At 40.4% G+C, this 20,849-nt stretch overlaps 1 protein-coding gene across 1 annotated transcript in view; it reads left to right on the top strand.

The window, feature by feature from the left end:
• The window catches only part of LOC133116891 (inactive dipeptidyl peptidase 10-like), a 64,076-nt gene that overhangs the window by 16,840 nt on the left and 26,387 nt on the right, over positions 1-20,849 (top strand). The window contains exons 4-6 of the mRNA XM_061226897.1: positions 1,766-1,861; positions 7,056-7,150; positions 8,699-8,773. Of these exons, the coding sequence (XP_061082881.1) occupies positions 1,766-1,861; positions 7,056-7,150; positions 8,699-8,773 (266 nt within the window). The remainder of the gene's footprint in view (positions 1-1,765; positions 1,862-7,055; positions 7,151-8,698; positions 8,774-20,849) is intronic.

Below are 20,849 nucleotides of genomic sequence, written 5' to 3'. Positions count from 1 at the left end.
ACTGTCAACTGTATGCAACCAACCGCATTGGTGCTAACATCACTGGCACAGATACTGTGTGACTTGGGAAATTCATTTCAAAGTTACACATTTCAAGGGTTTCTTGGACAGACAGCTTGTTGGTACCCAGTGGGAAATGGTGCAGTCGCTACTAAGCTGAAGGGAGCTTTTTCTTTGGCATGATTTGGTCTCTCTTCCTGTGTACTTCTTTTATGACACTGTAACTGCCTAAATACTCAGATCCTCCCGGTCCCCCAGCACCTGTTCTCTGCAAGACGAAAAGCTAAACTAATTGTCGGGGCTTTGGCTTCCCAAACTGCCCTCTCCCCCAGAGTTGTTTTTCTTTTCTCTGGCAGATGGACTTCTGCTGCTCTGCCCTGCTCTGCTTTGTACGCTGGGTAAATGCAAGTGTTTACATCATTAAATAGCTTTCGTGGACTGCACAAATTCCAGCGCACATCTGATTTTGGGTTAAACCGCTTCCAGCTAAAATAATGGTCAGTCTTGAATACTGTATGTAGTCTGAATGGATACTAAATGAGAACAAATCTAAAACCCAGATGTTGGTTGCCAGGCTTGACTCACAGTTGGTTGAACAAAGGTTCAACTACTTTATTTCTGGAAGCTGTGTCATTTCCACAGTTTGGAAAGAGCTGAACATTACTGGTATTTTACTGTACTTTTTTGTTTTGACTGACTGTTGTAAGATGTATGCATTTCACTTTCACATGGTTAAAGTAGCCTCACACCAAGGAGGTCCTGGGTTTGAATCCCCGTCGGCCGGCACCTCTCTGTGTGGAGTTTGCATGTTCTCCCCGTGTCTGCGTGGGTTTCCTCCGGGTGCTCCGGTTTCCTCCCACAGTCCAAAGACATGCAGGATAGGCTGATTGGAGAGTCTAAATTGCCCATAGGTATGAGTGTATGAGTGAATGGTGTGTGTGCCCTGCGATGGACTGGCGACCTGTCCAGGGTGTATTCCTGCCTTTCGCTCAATGTATGCTGGGATAGGCTCCAGCCCCCCTGTGACCCTGTTCAGGATAAGCGGGTTAGGATAACGAATGAATGAATGAATGAATGGTTAAAGTATGGATACATTCAAACATGTCTACCAGTAGGGATACTCATGGCAGAATACAGTAAACCCACCCAGAGCATACCAAGAGGCCTATATCAGTGCTCTATCCTGACATGATAACCCTTTCGTGGTTGAAATGATTAAAGTCGCCTTCAGCTCCAAACATTCCACAGCAAATGCACTGATTTCTCAATAATGTCAATTAATGTCAACTGAAATCTCTCAGAACCTGGGCCACACAATCAGCGATTCCATATGGGCCGATGGGGCTATGGCCATAGTCAAAACTGATATGGCCAGGTCTGGATTTATATCAGTGCTATGGTGCAACAGGTCATGTGTCGCCTCACAACAAGACGGTCTTAGGTTTGAGCCCCGCCCGGGCCTTTCTGTGTGGAGTTGGCATGTTTTCTCACCGTGTCTGTGTGGGTTTCTCTCACAGTCCAAAGACATGCAGGGAGTACTGATGAAAATTTGCTCATTAGCTAGCTCTGGAACATTTACATTTACATTGATGTGGAAACTGTAAATGTTGATAAATGTGCCTTATTTAAAAAGAAAATTGAATTTGTGAAAAAAATGTGTTATGCTAATAATAATAATAACAATAACAGATAACACATCAACAATGGTGATGGTAAAGTGATGTATTGAATTGATATTATTGTAAACACGTTTATTTTTACTTAGATGATAATTCTAAATCGCTTGGATCCAAACTGACGTTGGACGACATCTTCGAGAAAGACTTCCAGGTGCATGATCCGGATGCAAAATGGATCAACGGTATGTGCTATGAAGCCACTGCTTCCAAAGTTTAGACTCTTGCTCTCAGAAATGTGCAAATGACAAAATGCCTCTCCTTAGGGTCACAGTTATGATGAGGAGCTAGGGTGTGATTGCTTTTGGGTGTGTGGCCTAAGGCTAGATTATTGGCTGACTTTTTGATGACAATGAAATGAAAATTGAGATATTTATTGAAACAATACAGAATTCCAGTCATGCATGATGTTTAAATGACCATTACTTTCAGTACTTTTAATGTCCCATATTGTGCAAAATGAGGAACTTGAAGGTGTTATAAAAACAAGCCGTTTTAAATTCCAGCAAGTAGTGACATCACAGCGATAGGCCTATTTGCCTCAGCGCGCCCCACCTTGTAGCCAGAACTAATCCAAGCGCTCGACACACGGCCTTCAGTTAGTTGGAGCTAGCCAGCCAATCAGAACAGGTTTGTTGATCCTTAAAGACTAAAACAGGAACTAAAACAGCCTGTTCTTATGGATATCAGGACCTAAAATAACCCCGCCCCTGCCCCCCCCCCCCACACACACACACTGAAGTCTGCAGCAATCTCCCTGTCTGTGACTGCATACAGTACTCTGCCATAGACTCTGCCATCTACCGTATTGCTGTCAGTGTACAAGCTCACCTTTGTTCAATGAAATCTGTTGAAGTCATATTGGATATTTTCAATACTTAGAGGTTTTCTTGTCATGACCTGCTGGCTTTACAATGGCTGGTATACAGGAAATCAGTGATTTGTTGTCTAAAGCAAGACAATATTTCAATATCTCTACATCAGCTTGTATAGGCATGTTATGTATCCAGATTTTGTACATATGAACCGATGAATGTTATTGCATGGCATTGCAATTACAAACATAAATATCAGCTGTTATAGTATATCATCGGGCCAGTTACTTGAAGTGTGTTTTCTTGTTTCAGACAACAGGTGGCAGGCCAATAAGAACTTAAACATAAAAAATACCCTTCACAAAAATGTGTTGGGAAATTGAAAACAAACACTAAAACAGAAAATTACATTTTTGAATGTGAAGTCAATTACTTAACCCAACCAAAACAATACAATTATTTTTCTGTTTGAATTACCTATATGCATTTCAGTCCAATTATGATGAACACTGTTATCACTCAGTGACTTGATAAGGTGTTATGCATTTCCCTTGTTCTAAGTCACTAAGTTATTCTCTATTCCAAATATCTTGCCTAAAGTGGTAGCTGTCTTTTCTGTTTTCTGTGTGTTTATTTGTTCCTTTCAGCAGAAAAACAGCCGTATTCCTCCCCATTAATGCCGTTAAAGGCATTGACCACATTTTAAAACATCTGCTTGTATCTGTGATAAATGGCCTCTCTCCTTTAATCAAAGTTTGTAAACAGTGTCCATCTGTTTCCATTTACCGACATGCCGAGGCGAACACAGAACCCTACCACAGCAGTCTCCACAGAAGCCCCGCTACAGTTATCCGTCCTTTGATAATCTTTTCCTTCGTTTATTCATTTCTTCATGTTTGGTTTTTTTTTCTAGCGCAACACGACTTTTCAGCAAATGTTCTCCTCCTGTTTACTTTCTTCGTTTGTCATTAACTTGAGATTCTGGAATCGGAATTAGCATGTCGGTGAAGACCTTTTTAAAAAATATGTTTCTCCCCCCCGAGCAAACGTGTTACAGGAAGGCTGTGGTTTGAGACACGAGCCTTTCAGAAGGTTCCGGGAGGGTAGCCAAGAGTGCCCGCAGCTGTGGCCTTGCGTTGCCCGTGGCTGAAGAAAGTCCTGCCCCGATCGATCGCTAGTGGCCAGCGAAGGGCAACTCTCCCCATTCAAATGAGTTATGCTCCTCCCCCCCATGGCCTCAGACGCCATCAATCCTCTCTCGCCCCCGCGCCTCTTAATATTTCCTGAGGATTGGGGTTTGGATTGGGAGTTAATGAAGTGCCTGGCTCTTTATTAATAGACTCATTGGCATGGTCCCTGGTGTTGCCTCTCTGCTGAGCGGGAGAGAGAGAGAGATTCGCCAGGCGTTCAGCCCTCTCAGGGCACGGTGTAATGGGAGTATATATTACTGTAATGATATCTGTCCCTGCCGGAGGCCTTGAAGGGCAAATCCCGATGCTGATGTCATGCACCAGCCAATGGGAGACCATGAAACTCTGCCACTGAAGAAGCTCTGGTCAGCTAAGCTGGATATACTGATCAGACTGTATGCATCACCATGATGGGATTCATGATGTTCAGATATGGTGTTCAGTGTTAAACTCTGTATGATATGTGAGACTCACTGAACTCATAAAATTAGCACAGAACATTTTGCTGTATATGTGTGCAATCTTGCAGTACAAGGATTTCAGATCACTGTGTTAAAAAGTTAAACATGTCAGACTTACTATAACAAGGCATCTGCCTGAACATGAGTAATTCTTTGACAAACAAAATGTTGTTTGCGCTTAATAATCTTTCTTAGGTACAAACCTCTGGGCTGTGCATTCATTGGGAAATATTCTACTTCAGTAATTATTCCTATAAAAAATCAATCAATATTAAACCTTTCTAAATTATAATTGTATTTCCAAGATGTTCCACAAATATTCACACCCATTTTCAGAACTTGGATCCTCTCTTTGGATAATGCTACTGTGTAGTCCTCCATAGAGTTGCCAGATTAGTGAACATATCTGCAAACATATATTTGACCATTCATACATGTCATACAGGTCTTTTGAGATCATTCAGTCTGTCCTTGGACATTGCCTTCTTTAATCCATACCACACATTTCTGATCGGCTTCGTGTTTGAAGACTGAAGGCCACTGCAAACAGTAATTTCTTGGATTCGAGCTGTGCTTGAGACAATCTTCTTCCTGAAATATCCCAGGGAAGAAAACCACCACATGGCAGCACTGTCGAGTTAGGCTGTCAGAGCATGTGTTCAGAGAGTTACTAATTAAAATCCCAAATAATAATGAGTACAGTACTTAAATCATTCCAGTGATTGACGTATACAAGGACAGGAATTACAGCTAAAGTTTTTAACATTGGGAAAGTGTATGACTTTTATTTTATTAATTTGTTGAGTTATGGTGGTTTCGCAGAATGCCATCCCCCACTTCATTTCCAGCATTATGAATTGACTTTCATCTCATTTTAATTTGGAATATGTGTATTATAACATACATTTTGCATTACTTTAAACTCATGCTATGTTATTTGCTTTACATAAACTCATTCGGCAGAATATGAATTATTGATATTTTAGATATTAAAGATTTAGGCGACTGACTTTTTCCTCCACAATTCATAGTAATGCACTTAAGATGAAAAGGATCAAAAGGCTTGTTTATATACCAGTATAAAGAGTTATAAATACATTTCAGTTGTTGTGTGTGTGTGTGTGTGTGTGTGTGTGTGTACAGTAGTGCATATTTACATACGTATATGCAGTACTGTACATACAGTTTGTATATGTGTATACAGTATATTAATAAATTAAGTGCTTAAATGAAACCCAGCTGAAGTTGATATGATTATATGATTAATTGCATTTTTTTGTGGGAATACAATCGATTCCAAATTGATAGCCTCACTCTAAATCTAGCCTGTAATTACATACCAAGTCTAACAATTACTGCATGATGGCTGAGGAGCTTTCCAAATGAGGAGTAGATTAAACAGGGGTTTGCTGTCAGTCACTGCACAGAACCAGGTGTCTTTGCTTAATTAATTAATCAACAGGCAGCTGTTCATTAGTCTTGGACAATAGGCTGCAGCAGGAATAACTAAGTACAGCAGAATATTGCAAAAGATTTCTCACATCTATATCATTCTTTTAGTGCGGTCCCCAGAACTGCACACAGTACTCTAACAAGGCTATGGTATAAGATGAGTATGACTTCCTTTGATTCATACTCATTGACATTATATTGACCTTATACAATACCCTTGTTAGACCACACTTCAAGTGCTGTGTGAGTATTCTGTGTGTAGGGCTATTTGTGTTGTGTCTATCTTTCTCTCTCTCTTTCTCTCTGTCTATCCCCTTCTTGGACCATGTATATATATTAATTGTTTATCACTGAAACCAGTGAAAACAAAGATAATAACTCACTCCCCTGCTGCATGGCACACGGAAATGAGAGTGTGTACTTGCCAGGCTGTGCCCCCCACCATTTAAATGATCCGCTGTATAATAGATGCTCCTCATTCACCCATTCACACTCTCACTCCCACACCAGCAGCGATCGGCTTCCATGCAAGGCACCAACCAGCTTGTCAGGAACATTGAAGGTTAGGTGTCTTGCTCAGAGATACCTTGACACACCCACACCCACACACTGAACCCTCCAACTGCCAGCAACTGATCCTCTCCTTTGGACAAAATATGTATTACTGCTATGAAAACTACATCCTTTGCTCAAAGTCACTGTCAGTCCCTGCTTTAACATTCTTGTTTAAAATGTCACCCTGCTCCATGCATTCTAATGATGTATTATTTTATTTTTTTACCACCTGTAGAAGGAGTGGTGGCTATAAATATGAGAACAGCCTTGGGGAGATGTATGTTGGTCTTATGGCAAGGTCTGCTGCTGATTTATTTACCTAATTTAGTCTTAAAGCTGCTGTACACAATTTTCTCAATGGTTGCAATGTTTTGAAAACATTGTGAAAATCCTAACACCCATTGGCCGTGCTCACAGAGAAACACCCCCCAGCCCTCCTGCTTCTCCACACATACCTTGTGAAGATGCTTCAACATTTATTTTCTTTAAATTAGATTTTTTTTCTTCTGTAAATTTGTAGATTCCGATTTTTCCAATTTTCTCTGAATTTGGTAGCCAATCGTACCCTATCTATTCCAATCTCCCATGTTAGCTGAGGACACACCACTACGGCCTGGTCCAGCAGCGGCTCAGGAGATCTAGCGATCTAGAAAGGCCACGACCGTGACTCCAAGGCAAGTGCAATCAGGGCACTATTGTGTCCCTGCCGAGTCACTCCCTCTACCCTCGGAGCGGCGAGCAAATCATGCCGGCCAAACCCAGCCTTGGCAGGACCGGGACACGAACCCCGGTCCTCTGTGTGCAACTGCATCACACTGATGCCTGCATCAAGGTCCATTAAATATTAAATGTATTAAATGAAGGTCAAACAGTGATTGTATTCTTTTGTCTATTTTCCCTTTACAGATGAAGAAATTGTTTTCAGGACCAGAGATGGGGATGTTATGAAAACAAATGTTCAGAGCAATCACAGCGAGCTGCTTTTGAAGAACACCACTTTTGTAAGTAACCTTTCTGAAGGTAATGAGAAAATTGGAACATTTCTACCTAGAGCGATGCTCACCCTGAGAGGTACAGTTAAATTAGTACATGAATAGGCCATACAAATTGTCAGCCATCCATTGGATAAAAAAATATGTTTTTTATAGTTATTCAAATATTCATTTTTTGTATTTCTTTGTCACATTTTCCCTACAAGCTGTAATGGCTGTTGTAGCTATTTCCATAATGGTGCCTGAATTCATTACAATCAACGGCTCTCTACGAAACCCACTTCCTGCATTATTATATCAGTCACCATGTGAACCATAGACCTCAGTGGGAAGCCTTTGCTATGGTTACTGTTTGGTGTGTTCCACCTGCTGTGCCAGGGTCGCTACAAAGAGTTACTAATTAACCTGAGCTGTGTAACAAAGGGTTTTTTGCTGTTGATCATGTTTAATGCACCAAGACATCGACAGAAATGCCAACAGCGATCTAACCATTGCTCCTGGTCTCTGGCTAATTCTGGTCGATCGGATCATTAGAGAGTCTGAAAAATGCAGAGCTGGACAGGAGGAGAGATAAAATGCAATGAAACCTTCTAGGAGCTGCCAGATAAATGATATTGACACTTCATGTTGATAGGATGGCTCAATCTATCATATAGAAAGTAACAGTCCTCAGAGACTCCCAGAGCAATCAGCAATGTATTTAATGCTGTTACACACAAATTAATAACATAAGTATCTTTATTATCTGAAACGGATTAAACTTCTGTCCCAAGGTAAACAATAAAGCACAATTTTACAGCACTTCTTCTTCTTCTTCTTCTTCTTCTTCTTCTTCTTCTTCTTCTTCTTCTTCGGCTTCTTCTTTCATCTGTCTTGAAATGAATAGTGCATTTGTCATGCTATTGCTATAATATAATGTGCAGCATAATAGCATAATGGCTCAATTCCACACACTGATTAGTGCTGTGGTAAAGCTTGGGCAGGCTGTATGCATGCGTGGGTCGAAACTGCATGCATGTCATATACAAGTCCTTTTAATCATGAATACAGGAGCAGACTATTATTGACATTTAATTACACACTAATGAAAGGTACATTTACATTTCCAAATGGATTTCAAATGGATCTTTGGTTGATCACAAAATCGAAACATCCCCATTAAGCTGTCCGCTTCAACTGACATTACATTTGCATATTATTATTATTTTTAAAAGCTTAACTGACAGCTATATCATAATATAATATATATAATTATAACAAAGTGATTACAGTTCTGACACACCTGGTTGATTCTCTGATGATTAGTGAAGGCTGATATTTAAACTTTTATTTACTTCCATCCAATTGGTTTGTTACATGTATAAAGTCAATCACTTAATGTAATGTTCAACAAATATTAAACGAATGTTCAAATATTTATTGAATCTTGAAAAAAACATTAATTATGTGTTGTTAGTTAGAGTTTGTGTGTGGCAGACTGGCCAGGCTATGTGATGTTACCTGTATCGCCATGCAGTATGAAAGAAAAATGCGCCCTTTCTCTCTTTCTCTTGACAGGCAACATTTAAGGCCTCAAAGTTTTCGGTCTCTCCAGACTTGAACTTCGTGCTGCTGGGGTACGACGTGAAACAGGTCAGTCATTCTCATTAATCTCTCCACGCTGGGCAGCGAGTGCGCTGCCCAGGCCTAACTCCTGCCTGGCCCTTACCCAGAGCCTGCTGGATACGTACGGCCTGGCATCCGCTGATTCTCCAGCCGTGTTTGTCACGCGCGTCTGCGTAGCGCTTTCAGCGCGCTGGTAATATCCACAGCGGACCGTGTGTGTGTTTGCAGATAGGGGGTTTTGAAGTCGGGGAAGGGTAGTCTTTCTGGGGCTTTGATTTTATTGACTGTGGAACAGCATGTCTCGGTTCAGTCTCTCTGGGGAGCTGTGCCTTTTCCCCTGCGATACTAGTCGGCAGCCTGAAGTCTGCTCTTAAACTGTCATCTGATGTTGACATTGAAACAGAAAGGGTGTTGATTGATGGCTTTTTCAAAAACCTTATTGGTCTGGTAAACTAAAAGAGGCACTGAGGAGCAGGCATTATGGTTTAGGGGTGCCGACTTTGTTGCCTGTATTTAATATAATGAACAATGATACATTTGGATAAGGATAGACACTTGTTTATAAAGGCATATGTTCAGCAATAACATACTACCATATTTTAGAAGATACATTCTGGAATAACTCATGATTGTGGATGAACAACACGGCAGCCATTTTAATTTTATGCATTTCATTTGGCTGCAGTTTCACTTCCACAGGGCTGACAAATCATTGAACTGTATACTATGTACATCCTGAGTGCCTTAGTGATAAGGTTAATTGAGCTGAGGAGTTGAGCTAGAGCGTACCAACTGGAGCGATGGTCACTCATTTTAAATTGCTCAGTTATTCTTCCTCTTCAGTGCGTCAGGACTGAAGTAAACTTTTCCACAACATAAGTTGACAATCTGGTACAGAACAGAAAACCAGTGAGCAGTGCTACAAGTGAATCACCACAATATGAGCAGGCAGAGGTCTATCCGTAGAGTGAAGTTGGCCCAGAGAAATGATTAGTACTAAAAGTATCTCATAATGAATTTGTTCCGTTGGCTGACTGCCTTGCGTTGGGGTTGAATATGATCAGCCCTGCGCTAAATCGTGTTCTTGTGTTTGTAGATATTCAGCTTATCTCCTCTGATTGTTTGCCATGATGACAGTGGACCTTGCTTTGAGCAAAAGTGTATAATAAAATTAATAAAGCTATAGATGCCCATTTTATTTTTTGTGCTTTGTTATTTAGTATTCATTTATGGTAATTGCTGAGGTGTAAGCTGAATAAACCACTCCAGGCTGTGTGGTTCTGGGGTGGGAAGATCGCTTGGATTTCAGCCGTGTGCCATATTATCTACCCCAGGCTTGCATACATCAGAGGTTAAGAGCTTATTGATGGAGATGGAACCTGAACCCTGGTCTCCTACTCCCCAGATATGGCTGTGATCTTACGTACAGTATATGCACTTTCATCATAATATATGCATATGTATGATGGAAAATGATACTCTCGGCTTTCCGAAACATACCGTGGGCTCCAGAATTTTCAATGCCCTTAATAGGGGGTGACATGGCTCAGGCAGTAAGAGCAGTTGTCTGGCAGTCGGAGGGTTGCCGGTTCGATCCCCTGCCCGGGCTGTGTCGAAGTGTCCCTGAGCAACCCCCAAATGCTCCTGATGAAACTATATACTTTTATTACAATGCATTTGCTCTCATGTTTGAATGTTTTTTCATTTAGTAGTCTATTTTTTTCTGAAAAGCACAGATGCCAACATCATTGGCACCCCTAACAATTATTGTAAATCAAACAGAGTGAAATTGGCACTACAAATTAACTTTAATTTATTTAGTCTCAGTCTAAAGGAAATATTGATGTAATAAGCATGCAAAATCCTTTTGTCAACCGGTTTTTCTGCCAGTGGTTCAGGGACACTATTTAAGATCAATGGCGCAATGAATTCAACAATGTACTAGAAAATCTTGGCAGAAAATCTGGTTGCCTCTAGAAAATATGGAGTCTGGTAGATTATCCAAGCAGGAATACGTCTCTAAGCATACATCAAAGTCCACATAGAGGTGGTTTAGTAAAAACAACATCCAAATTCTGCAATGGACCTCTCAGTTGCCACACTGAGCCATGGAAAACCTGTGGCCTAAACTGATATCAATGATTCTGAAAAGTTCTGCATGGAGGAATGATCAAAATCCCTCCAAATGTCTTCTCATACATTTTGGGAAAATACCCAAGGCTATCGTCTTTGCCAGAGGTGTTCGCACAAAGTATTAAACCAGGGGTGCCTTATTTTCTTGTTAAATGTAAAGCTTTGGTTTCCATTGAATCATTAATAAAGCGCACCACACATTTTGGAAAATAAAGCTTACGTCAATAACAGTATAATGCGTATCTATCAAGGGTGTCATTCATTCTTGAGCCCACTGCCCATCTTGGTTTTTCCAACTTCAACATTTTTCCCACAACCCCTGCTGTCCTCAGCCATCTTTGCATCAACCACGGCCATGTTTGTTGCAATGCTTGTGTTTTCTAATATGTATGCCCTGAGAGTCTTATTAAGGATTTATATTCTGATGGCAGTGCATTGTTTATAATGTTCTATCAGCCCTGAACAGAGGGTAAAGCATTTGCATTTGTGACGTTTGCTGGACCTACAAAAATAGAAACTTTCTTATGGGGTGCCTGAAAGTTTGCTTCCCCTGCTTGCTTCAATGCATTGTGTGAGATAAAATGAAAAAATACAATATTAATATGGATCTCTCATTACAACACTTAATTTTCCTGCAGCTCATGGTAGCTCAGTTATTATCATGATATAATGCCGTGGCAATATCGCCTGCAACCCCAAAATCAGCAGACTTCCCAAACTGACTGACAGCAGGTGAACAGTCAATAGCCTAAATCCCCTGTAAAACTGCTCCCTTCAGCCCAGCCTATTGCTGCTCTCCCCCAACCCCCACCCCTCCCCACTGCTCCAGAAAAAACAATTGTGCTCTGAGAAAGTCCAATTATCATCATTCAAATGCATGGATATCAGACCAGATATGACATGTATTTCTGGGTAGCTATCCATCACTTGAGGGATACTGCTGATTTCTCCATCCAGTGATTGCTGAACAATTATTTGTGTACACCCAGTCCTATTAAGAATTAATATGAAATAGTATTTGATATTGAAGTTATTTTAGTCTGCAATGTCACTTGAAGACTTGTATAGTCCCAACATTGAAATTGCACATGTGCATGCATACGCTTCAGTGTGTGTGTGTGTGTGTGTGTGTGTGTCTGTCTGAGTGTAGACTTATGTGTGTTTGTGTATGTAACAATGTGTGTTCGCAAACTTGTGTGTGTGCATGCACTGTCTGTGCACCTGTGCGTGAATATAATTGTGGTTGTGGCTTCAAGTGTCCATGCATGTAAGTGTATTTGTGCGTACACACATTTATGTATGCCAGCAGTAGTTCATTATCTTGAAATAGGAAACAGAAACCTTGCCGTTAAGATGATCATTGTTCAACCAGGTTTGTTTTATGTGTACAATCCTGCAAATTATCTTGCTAATCCACTTTCTCTTAAACGCTTTCTCTTACATTTGCTTAATGCTGCAGTTTTTGCCCTTTGTCACATTAGCGAGTGTTAATAATAAGTTGGAGTTCAATTTAGTAAAATGACTGTAATAATTACGAAGAATGCATTGAAAAGTTGATCATTCCATTATCTGTATCCTGTATCACAACTGCCTTTAGTATGAAGTGCACTAAAGGCTAGCGGAGCAGAAACCTCAGTATATATACAGATAAAATTATTAGATCATATTAGACCCTGGCATGTGGAACGAAGAGCGCATTTAACCACTCATAAACACACCAGTTTTGAACAGTTGTTGTAGCAGAATTCATGACAGCATTCCGCCTGTCTGGAAGCTTGTTTGGGATTGTGGGTAAACTGAGGCAGAGTGATGCCAGGCCGTTCGGGCTCTCGGCACCAGAGGCTCTGTAGAGCAGGGCTGAGACCCGTTTCCTCCAACTGTGCCGTTTGGCTCTCTTTTGCTGAGCCAACGGCACCAGCTGTGCCCCCACACGTCCGTGCCACCACACTGCCCATGGGCTCCTTCTGCATTGCCTTGCTGAACACTGCACATGTGTGAGGCAGAACAACGTGAAGCTAGTTTGTGAGTGAAGGCATTTGCGTAGAGTAGCCACGGTTTGCTAGGTCAGAATGCATTTTCCCATGGTCTTTATTCATTTGTCTGTTTGTTTATAAGTTGCCTTCACTCCCATCACCATTGCCTCTGTCAATGTGCGGAGTTAACAGGGGTTATAATACTTGGCAAGTTTATGGTTTTGCCATTGGGGCCTTTTGTGAGTTATTATCATTGTTGTTATCTTTTAGCATCCTGTATTTGGCCCGTCATTGTAAGTGCTGAAATATTGGCTGTTCTCAAACAAGTTCTTAACTTTGGTGAATTAATATCACACACCTGCATGGATTTACCTACACCCACTCACCAGACATACAAATCTATTCTCACATAGGGACATACATACACACACACACACACACACACACAAAAGCAAGATGTTAGTGGCATATATAAACACCCCCACCAGCAATAGGAGTCACTGTAGAAGTATGCCAGCGAATGAGATGACCCCCTCCCCTGTCCCATCTCCTCATGCCCTGTACTGCCCCAGACAGGCTAAAAGTAGGAATAGTAAACTGGCATATGTGATTGAGGACATTCCTTTGCCTAGCAGCTGTGAGAGGACGTGGCCATTTGTTTTGGCTTCACATGACCATTTTGAGTTATTTACACTCCATGGGCAAAGTCTGCGATCTGGGGGACTCGGTAGGGATTATCTGAAGGGTCAGGGCATCTGGTGTTCATCAAAGTCTGGGGCTGTCGGGTGAATGACAATGGGCAAGATTAGCTTTCTCATCCCCACATTCCACCCAGACTGATGTATTCATGCCATGTTTGCTGATTGTTGTTCCTAATGGAAGGTGTACTATCAGTCCAGAGTGTCAAGGCCAACTCCATCTCTTGTGGAAATATGTGTATGGTTGACTTTTAACTTTGTTTTATATGTTTTATTTTATAAGTGACAAGATAGGTTGAAAAAATATTTTTTTTTCTGACTGCTGCTGTTTATGGTGAGGAATAGGACATCAGTGCTTAACTGTAATTGATGTACTTTTTACTTAACACAATGTAAGCCCCGTTGTGAATGATTGCAGTGAGACTCTTCTACAATGGGAATAGACATTCCTTTTTTATTGTTGATTTTTTTTTCTTTGTTATTCATGCTTAGAAATACAAAATTGAATCTTCGTGTACTCAAGATTTGGTGCCATTTTGGTAGACACAATTAAATCAAAACACAGTCTTTAAAACAGGGCTGAAGTCGCCTGTGTTAACCATGTCCTGAATATTTAGTGGAAGTTTTATGATACTTATGTATCATAACGATGTGTTGCAGATGAGATTGCATCTCGGCAGAGGAAGTGTAGTCCAGGTTCTTTTCGTTGTGGTTGCAAGGTCGATAGTTTGATGAAAACTTCTGGGATTGCTTTTTCCAGGTTAAAATGTGACACCAGTGACAGCTCTAAAGGACTCTATTAGAATGATCTAGGATCAGTTTGTGGGGGTGGAAAGGTTGATGGTGTAACACCGGTGACAGCTCTAAAGGACTCTATTAGGATGATCTAGGATCAGTTTGTCAGTGTGGAAAGGTTGATGATGTGACACAAGAGACAGTTTTAAAGGATGCTATTAGGATGATCTAGGATCCGTTTGTGGGGGTTGAGGGGTTGATGGTATGACATTAGAGACAGTTGTAAAGGACACTATTCGGATAATCTCGGATCAATTTATGGGGCTTGTGGTATGCACATTAGTAATAATAATAATAATAATAATAATAATAATAATAATAATAATAATAATAATAAGAAGAAGAAGAAGAAGAAGAAGAAGAAGAAGAAGAAGAAGAATTCATTTTATGTCTATAGCGCTTTTCATCATACGGAGATGATCTCAAAGTGCTTTGTTTAAAAAGAAAAAGCAGGAAGAATGTTTGGTGTGGTGTGATTTTTTTCTGCCTTGAGTCAGGCAGTGAGTTTCAGAATAAATATTTCACAAATTATATTGTAAAATAATTAATTCAAAAGGCATGATTCATAAGTTAGAATGCCATTCGCTAGATAGTGGCAATAACATATTTCCAGGCTCTCACGCTGGTAATGCTGTATCTAACACCATTGACTGGGCCCAATTCACTGTGGCTAACAAGATTTACTCCCGCTATCTAACTGACCACCAGAAACGGGATTCACCAACTGAAGAAATAGTCCATAATTCTTAGCAGTGACCTCTTTTATGAATTGAGAATCATGACTGCATTCTCCATGTTATCGCCTTGTTATAGCATGACCTGTGTTTATGAGACCACTTACCCCGTGCATTTATATTCCACATCGTAAAGCAACTGGCACAAAAAAAAAAGAAGGATGGTGGTACCCTACCAAATAGAGAGCATTTCAACAAGTTCTGATTCAATATTTGATCAAAGAGACAGATTTGTCTATTTACACGCATTGTTGCAATGAAATCAATACATATTTTCGGGCTTTGAAAATGAAAAAGAAATGCCCTTTGACCCTTACAGCTTGAATTGATCCCACACCATGACTTGCCTGAAGCTATGACTAATGCACTATGTCTAAACAACACTTAGGGCATATGTCACTACTCAATACATAATATTATGTGGGAGTACTCTTCAGTTATTAGTGAATATATTTCACTTCCTATGTACTCTGTACTTTTACCTTGGTGATATTATGATATCTTAGATATGTTGTGTACAGGTATTATTTTCTTGTAGTTATGTAATACTTTTACAAGTCTTCAGCCAAAATGTTTTCTGCTCTGGTGTCTAGTGCTTAATTAGAGCCTGGATTAAATCAAACCCGCTTAAACTGTTTAAGGGCACATGCGATTAAATCAAACCCTCCAGATTTATCTGTTACCTAATCTTGATAAGGTCTACGTTCCTCAATTCTGCAACAGAAGTAAGTGCCAATGAAAATTATTAGTCTGCTGCAATTGACACCCAAGCTTCTGATTGATTGGTCAAATTTATCAATATGTGGGAAAATAGAAGGTTGCGACATTCTGCTGTCCTCCCGAAGATTGTATTAGAATTTCATTGGCTCAGGTGGTAAGAGCAGTTGTCTGGCAATCGGAGGGTCGCCGGTTTGTTCCCCGCCTGGGCTGTGTCAAAGTGTCCCTGAGCAAGACATCTAACCCCAAAATACACCTGAACGAGTTGCTGTGTGTGTGTGAATGGGTGAATGAGAAGCATCGATTATACAGCACTTTGAATAAAGGCTCTGTAATAATGCCAGGCATTTGCCATTTATTTTGTTAACTACAATACAGACCTGGGGCTTGTTTAACGGCATTTGTGATGTGGGATGTGCGAGATGCAATAGATTTCCCCTGCTCTTTTTGGAGCATTTCACGTTCATGTAGGCAACCATTAAATTGGCTATCCTCCTCATCCACTGGTTTTGTATCATAGTTTAGTGCACAGCAACGCTCCAAAGCTCTACGTCGCCTGGCAATGCATCTCCGAGGGCTGGAAACAATTGATCTTGCCGTCAGATTAAATTAGAATTATAGGCCTACGTGAAATTAAAATGTCATTTTAATTATTTATTTTATTTGAACTTGTACGTCTCCCTGGTACACCTTGCTACACTTCATAGCAACTTTAGGCATCTTGCTATTTACAATATTCTTAGAAGCCATCCATCAGTAATGTCACCAGTGATGAAACGGTGACACAAATCACAGTTACTCCAAATGTAGCTGTGTGTGCTCTCAGATAGACACGGTACATAATAGCCTGGCCTACCCTGTATCTGGCATCATATACTGTACAACTTGTTGGGTGATGTTTACAGATTGGAAACCTACCCATTTCTACACAAAAGTTTGTTGGTTCTCAGTCGGTGAGAAAGAAGACCAAGACCAAGTGTGTAGAAGTTTCACACAGTATTCACAATACGTTGTCGCTTTATCTGTACTGAATGTTTACTTAATCCATTGATTTGTCTGACAAGCCCAAGAAAGTTGTCAATGCTAAATCCCAGAGAGTAGAGGCTATTTTAAGTGTATTTAAAGTACTTTATTTTTTTACTTTCCAAAAGTAAATGATTTTAACATAAAGCCGATTATGAAAGCCAAGATATTGTTCTACAAAATGAAGATAAAAAATGAACATCTTTACATAAACATCGATTTATGTGAAATTGCTAATCGTGACTGACCACTGATTATGATAAAACGGGTCACATATTTGGCTACATGCATTTTTCTTTTCAATTGCAGTAGCTGCCACTGCCACTTTTTGAAAAACAATTTTTCATATTTATGTACTTTAATATTTATAAACGATTAATGTACTCTCCTAGGTCTATTTGTTACTCCTACAAGTGGCAGAAAAAAATAACATTAATTTACATTAGAAACATTTATCAACATTCTAATCATCCTTTGCTTTAATGCTACAGAGAAATTAGAATACCAGTCTGTATTCAGCGAAAAAGAGTTGCTAATTATGTGGTACCAGAAGACAAGACAAAATGTGTGGCATTAGGCATTCATTTGTAATGTCCGGTCATTTTTGACCGGGAACACCACAGGTCTACTCCAGATTTTATGAATATTTTCATTTTATTTTGTGTGTTCAGATGCCCTGTGTGGACAAAGTCATGGAACCTTATGACAGATTCAATTAACTACATTTTTCAGGGCGAAAACTTGTAAATCGGTCAAATTCGGAACACAACAGGAGGGTTAAACCATGTTTAAAGAGTTCTCTTTTGTGCAGCTTAGAGGAACATTTATGTGAATTCACACGTGGGTGTGAGGTTTTTCTGGCTCTAGTCAGCTCCGGGGTTGGGAGCAGTGTTGTTGAAAAGCTGTGCCTTTGGTTCCATCACACGCACTGAGGCGCTGCCCCTCCTGGCACTCACATCTCGGATTCAACGAACATCATTGTATTCTACAATTTTAATTAAATTCTCACAGTAGTGCAGAACATCCGTGCTCTTTAGTTATTAATGCATTAATTTATTTACTTGATTGCTTTATTTTTCTGAATTCCTTATCCTAGCACTAGAGGTGATACATTCGAATACAAACACAGTGGGCATTTTTAGATTACTCACATTTTGGCTGCCCTTGCGGAAATATTTGCGTGGGGGTGGGGGACAGTGGGGCAAGATCTAACGAGTGGGCAGGTTCTTAATCTCATCTCCTATCCCATTGATTGTGAGGTGATCAATGCCTCGTAGATGAAAGGAACGCAAAAGTGCCACCTCCATCCTCTCTATTTTGGGCCGGCGGGCTGGCCCCGGAACCTGAGCGCCAGCGTGCGGGAACGCGTGTCCGAGCACTTGCAGCTCAATCCTCCATCTACAAAGGCGTAATTGCTTTTTCCTTCGTTGCCTTGACGATGTAATGAGTCCCAGCATGGAGAAAGGCTGGAGTGAATTATTTAATAATACCGTTATTGAGGCCCAAGGCAAGCAGTGCAAGCAGGAGCCCTGATTGTATGTCATGATCCGTGGTTTAAAGTCAAAAGTGATATTTTTGTAAACATGAGGAAATGGTCTTACAACAGGAACAAGGTTCTCTGTGACAAGACAAGAGTTCTTGGGGACCTGACGTATATCCAATTTCTAAGATAAATAACATCTATCCGATTTTTTGATTCTTTCTGGATATTAGGGTACCTTTTGAATCAGGAGACATGTCCCAAGTCAGTGACATTCGGAGCCCTTATGTCAATTTTGGTGTGTACTGTGGTCCCAACCCTACACTGTGGGAGGAAAGAATAAACAAAGGTTCAAACAGTCCTATCGCAGTCTGACCCAAAAATCAACCAGAGAGCCAGTGGTGTCTCACCCTCTTACAGAGTGCATTCCTGCCTGGCCCTCCTGTAATACATGATGAACTCCCATCATTCACTGATCCACTGGAGGCCTCCTACTGGAGGCCTCTTACTCTTTACATCCTCCGTCACTGGCCTGGGGAGAAGAGATTTTCACCGTGGTGCTAGGGGCAAGACAAAAACTGCATCACAGAGCTTCTTGGGATATCCACAAAGATCCAATTTCACAGAGATAGCTGATTTACTGTATTTTTAAGTACAAATTAAATATTATTAATTTATATTAAACATACATCCCCTGACCTGATCACAATCACCCCCATATTCATTAATGCATGTTGAGGCTACATTATGACTGTACGTATAATGTTTGTGCATTGATTATATCATCACCTGGAATACAACCGACCTCAGGATTAGTGAGAATGCTGCAGGCATAGGACATTCATAATGCATTCATAAGCACTGCAAAAAAATGCTTACATAGAATTTGTATAATGCATTCATGACTGGTTTTTAATAATATTTCAGAAATGTATGTGTTACAAAACTATGTACTTGCCCATGAATCATAACTGTGCATGCATTATTAACTATTCATAATTAATTCAGAAAGCTCATTCATACTCAAGCTGAACTGAGAGTACTGAAGACCAAGCAAATGTTCACCCATCAATAGTACAGCCCTATCTAATTTAGTCACGCTTATAATGGGCATAATTGTCTCGCATTATAGGATAAAAACATATCACTGAAGATTCCTTCCAGTAATGTACAGCCAGGACTGAAATCACTTTCCAATTGATGATGTGCTGGACATACTATGTGGCTATTTACTACAAGTGCTAATACTGAAGCCTTGATGAATAGCTGCTGTCGGAGAATCGATGAAGGAATGCATTTTGGCATTGGACGGTGAAGTGTTCCTGCTAAGTGCTGTTCTATGCTTAGGTCTGGCGCAGTAGCCATTTTGGATGCTCTATTGGCAATTTTTCTTTATATTTTTCAAGGATCTATGCAATTTACTCTGGCATGTTTCCTCACATGTAAGCCTGCTTTAAGCCTAACATGAAAGGCTTTATAATATTCCCTGTAAGATAGCCAGCATTGGTATACTGCAGCTGAGTAGCTTTAGTGGGTACAGTTGTAAGTGCAGTCTCATACTTTCTCCTCAATGGAAAGAAAATACAGTACATTCATAAAATGCGAAACAGTTCTACAACATTTTTAATGCTACAAAGACATTTTTAGGTTTGCCAATGAACTAACATGCAGAGATTGCCATTGCACTCTCGCTATGTCTTGAAATTAATCCCCAATTTTGTTTAAAAAATATGAACACGTATTCTGTACACGTGTACAGTATATGTATATGTATATGTACAGTATAGGTTGAGTAAAATGTATTGCCTCCTTTTCAGCATTGTTGTAATGTTCTTTTGTGTGCCACAGAGATTTCTTCAAGATTGGTGGAATCTGGCTACTATGGTACAATCATATGGTTCAACAGGAAGACTAAGGATTAAAATGAAATTCTCTGTGGCCTCGATTGGCCTGTTGTGATGGCTGCTGCCATGAATTGATATACTTGTGCTATGTGCATGCACGTATCATTTATGCATGTACAGTATGCATGTATGTTTGTGGACTCCCTCTCCTGCCTGCTGTTTCCCCATTAAAGTGACAGCATTACGGCACTCAAGGGAACAGCCGTGTTGTTTTTTAGGCCACAACCCTGTTCAGCGCCTCATGAATCATGATGGCATTTCCACTTCATATCGTGATTGATTTTGCACTCGGGGGGGGATGTGAATGTGAGATCAGATTCACTTGATCTGGGCGTGTTAGGGCAGTCCACGTCTGACATCTAAATCTCAATTTCCATTACCTCCATTTCTTGGATAGAAGCTCACCTTGTACTAAATGCATACATAGCATTGCAATGTTTAGGTATTATAACTGTGCTCGTCCCACAGTGGGAGCCATTTTCAAAGCTCAGCAGCTCCTAAGAACTGGCTGCCCCGATTAATGATGGTTGAATTTGCTGCACACAAGCTTGTCGCATGATTAATTACCCACAATCCATTTATTTTAATTCTTGACCAGGGAATGAACCCACGGGACCACTTAGCCAGAGGTGAAAGCAAAACAAAG

This window comes from Conger conger, chromosome 17, assembly GCF_963514075.1.
Source record: "Conger conger chromosome 17, fConCon1.1, whole genome shotgun sequence".
NCBI classification, from domain to species: domain Eukaryota; kingdom Metazoa; phylum Chordata; class Actinopteri; order Anguilliformes; family Congridae; genus Conger; species Conger conger.
This window is presented reverse-complemented; position numbering and strand designations above follow the sequence as displayed.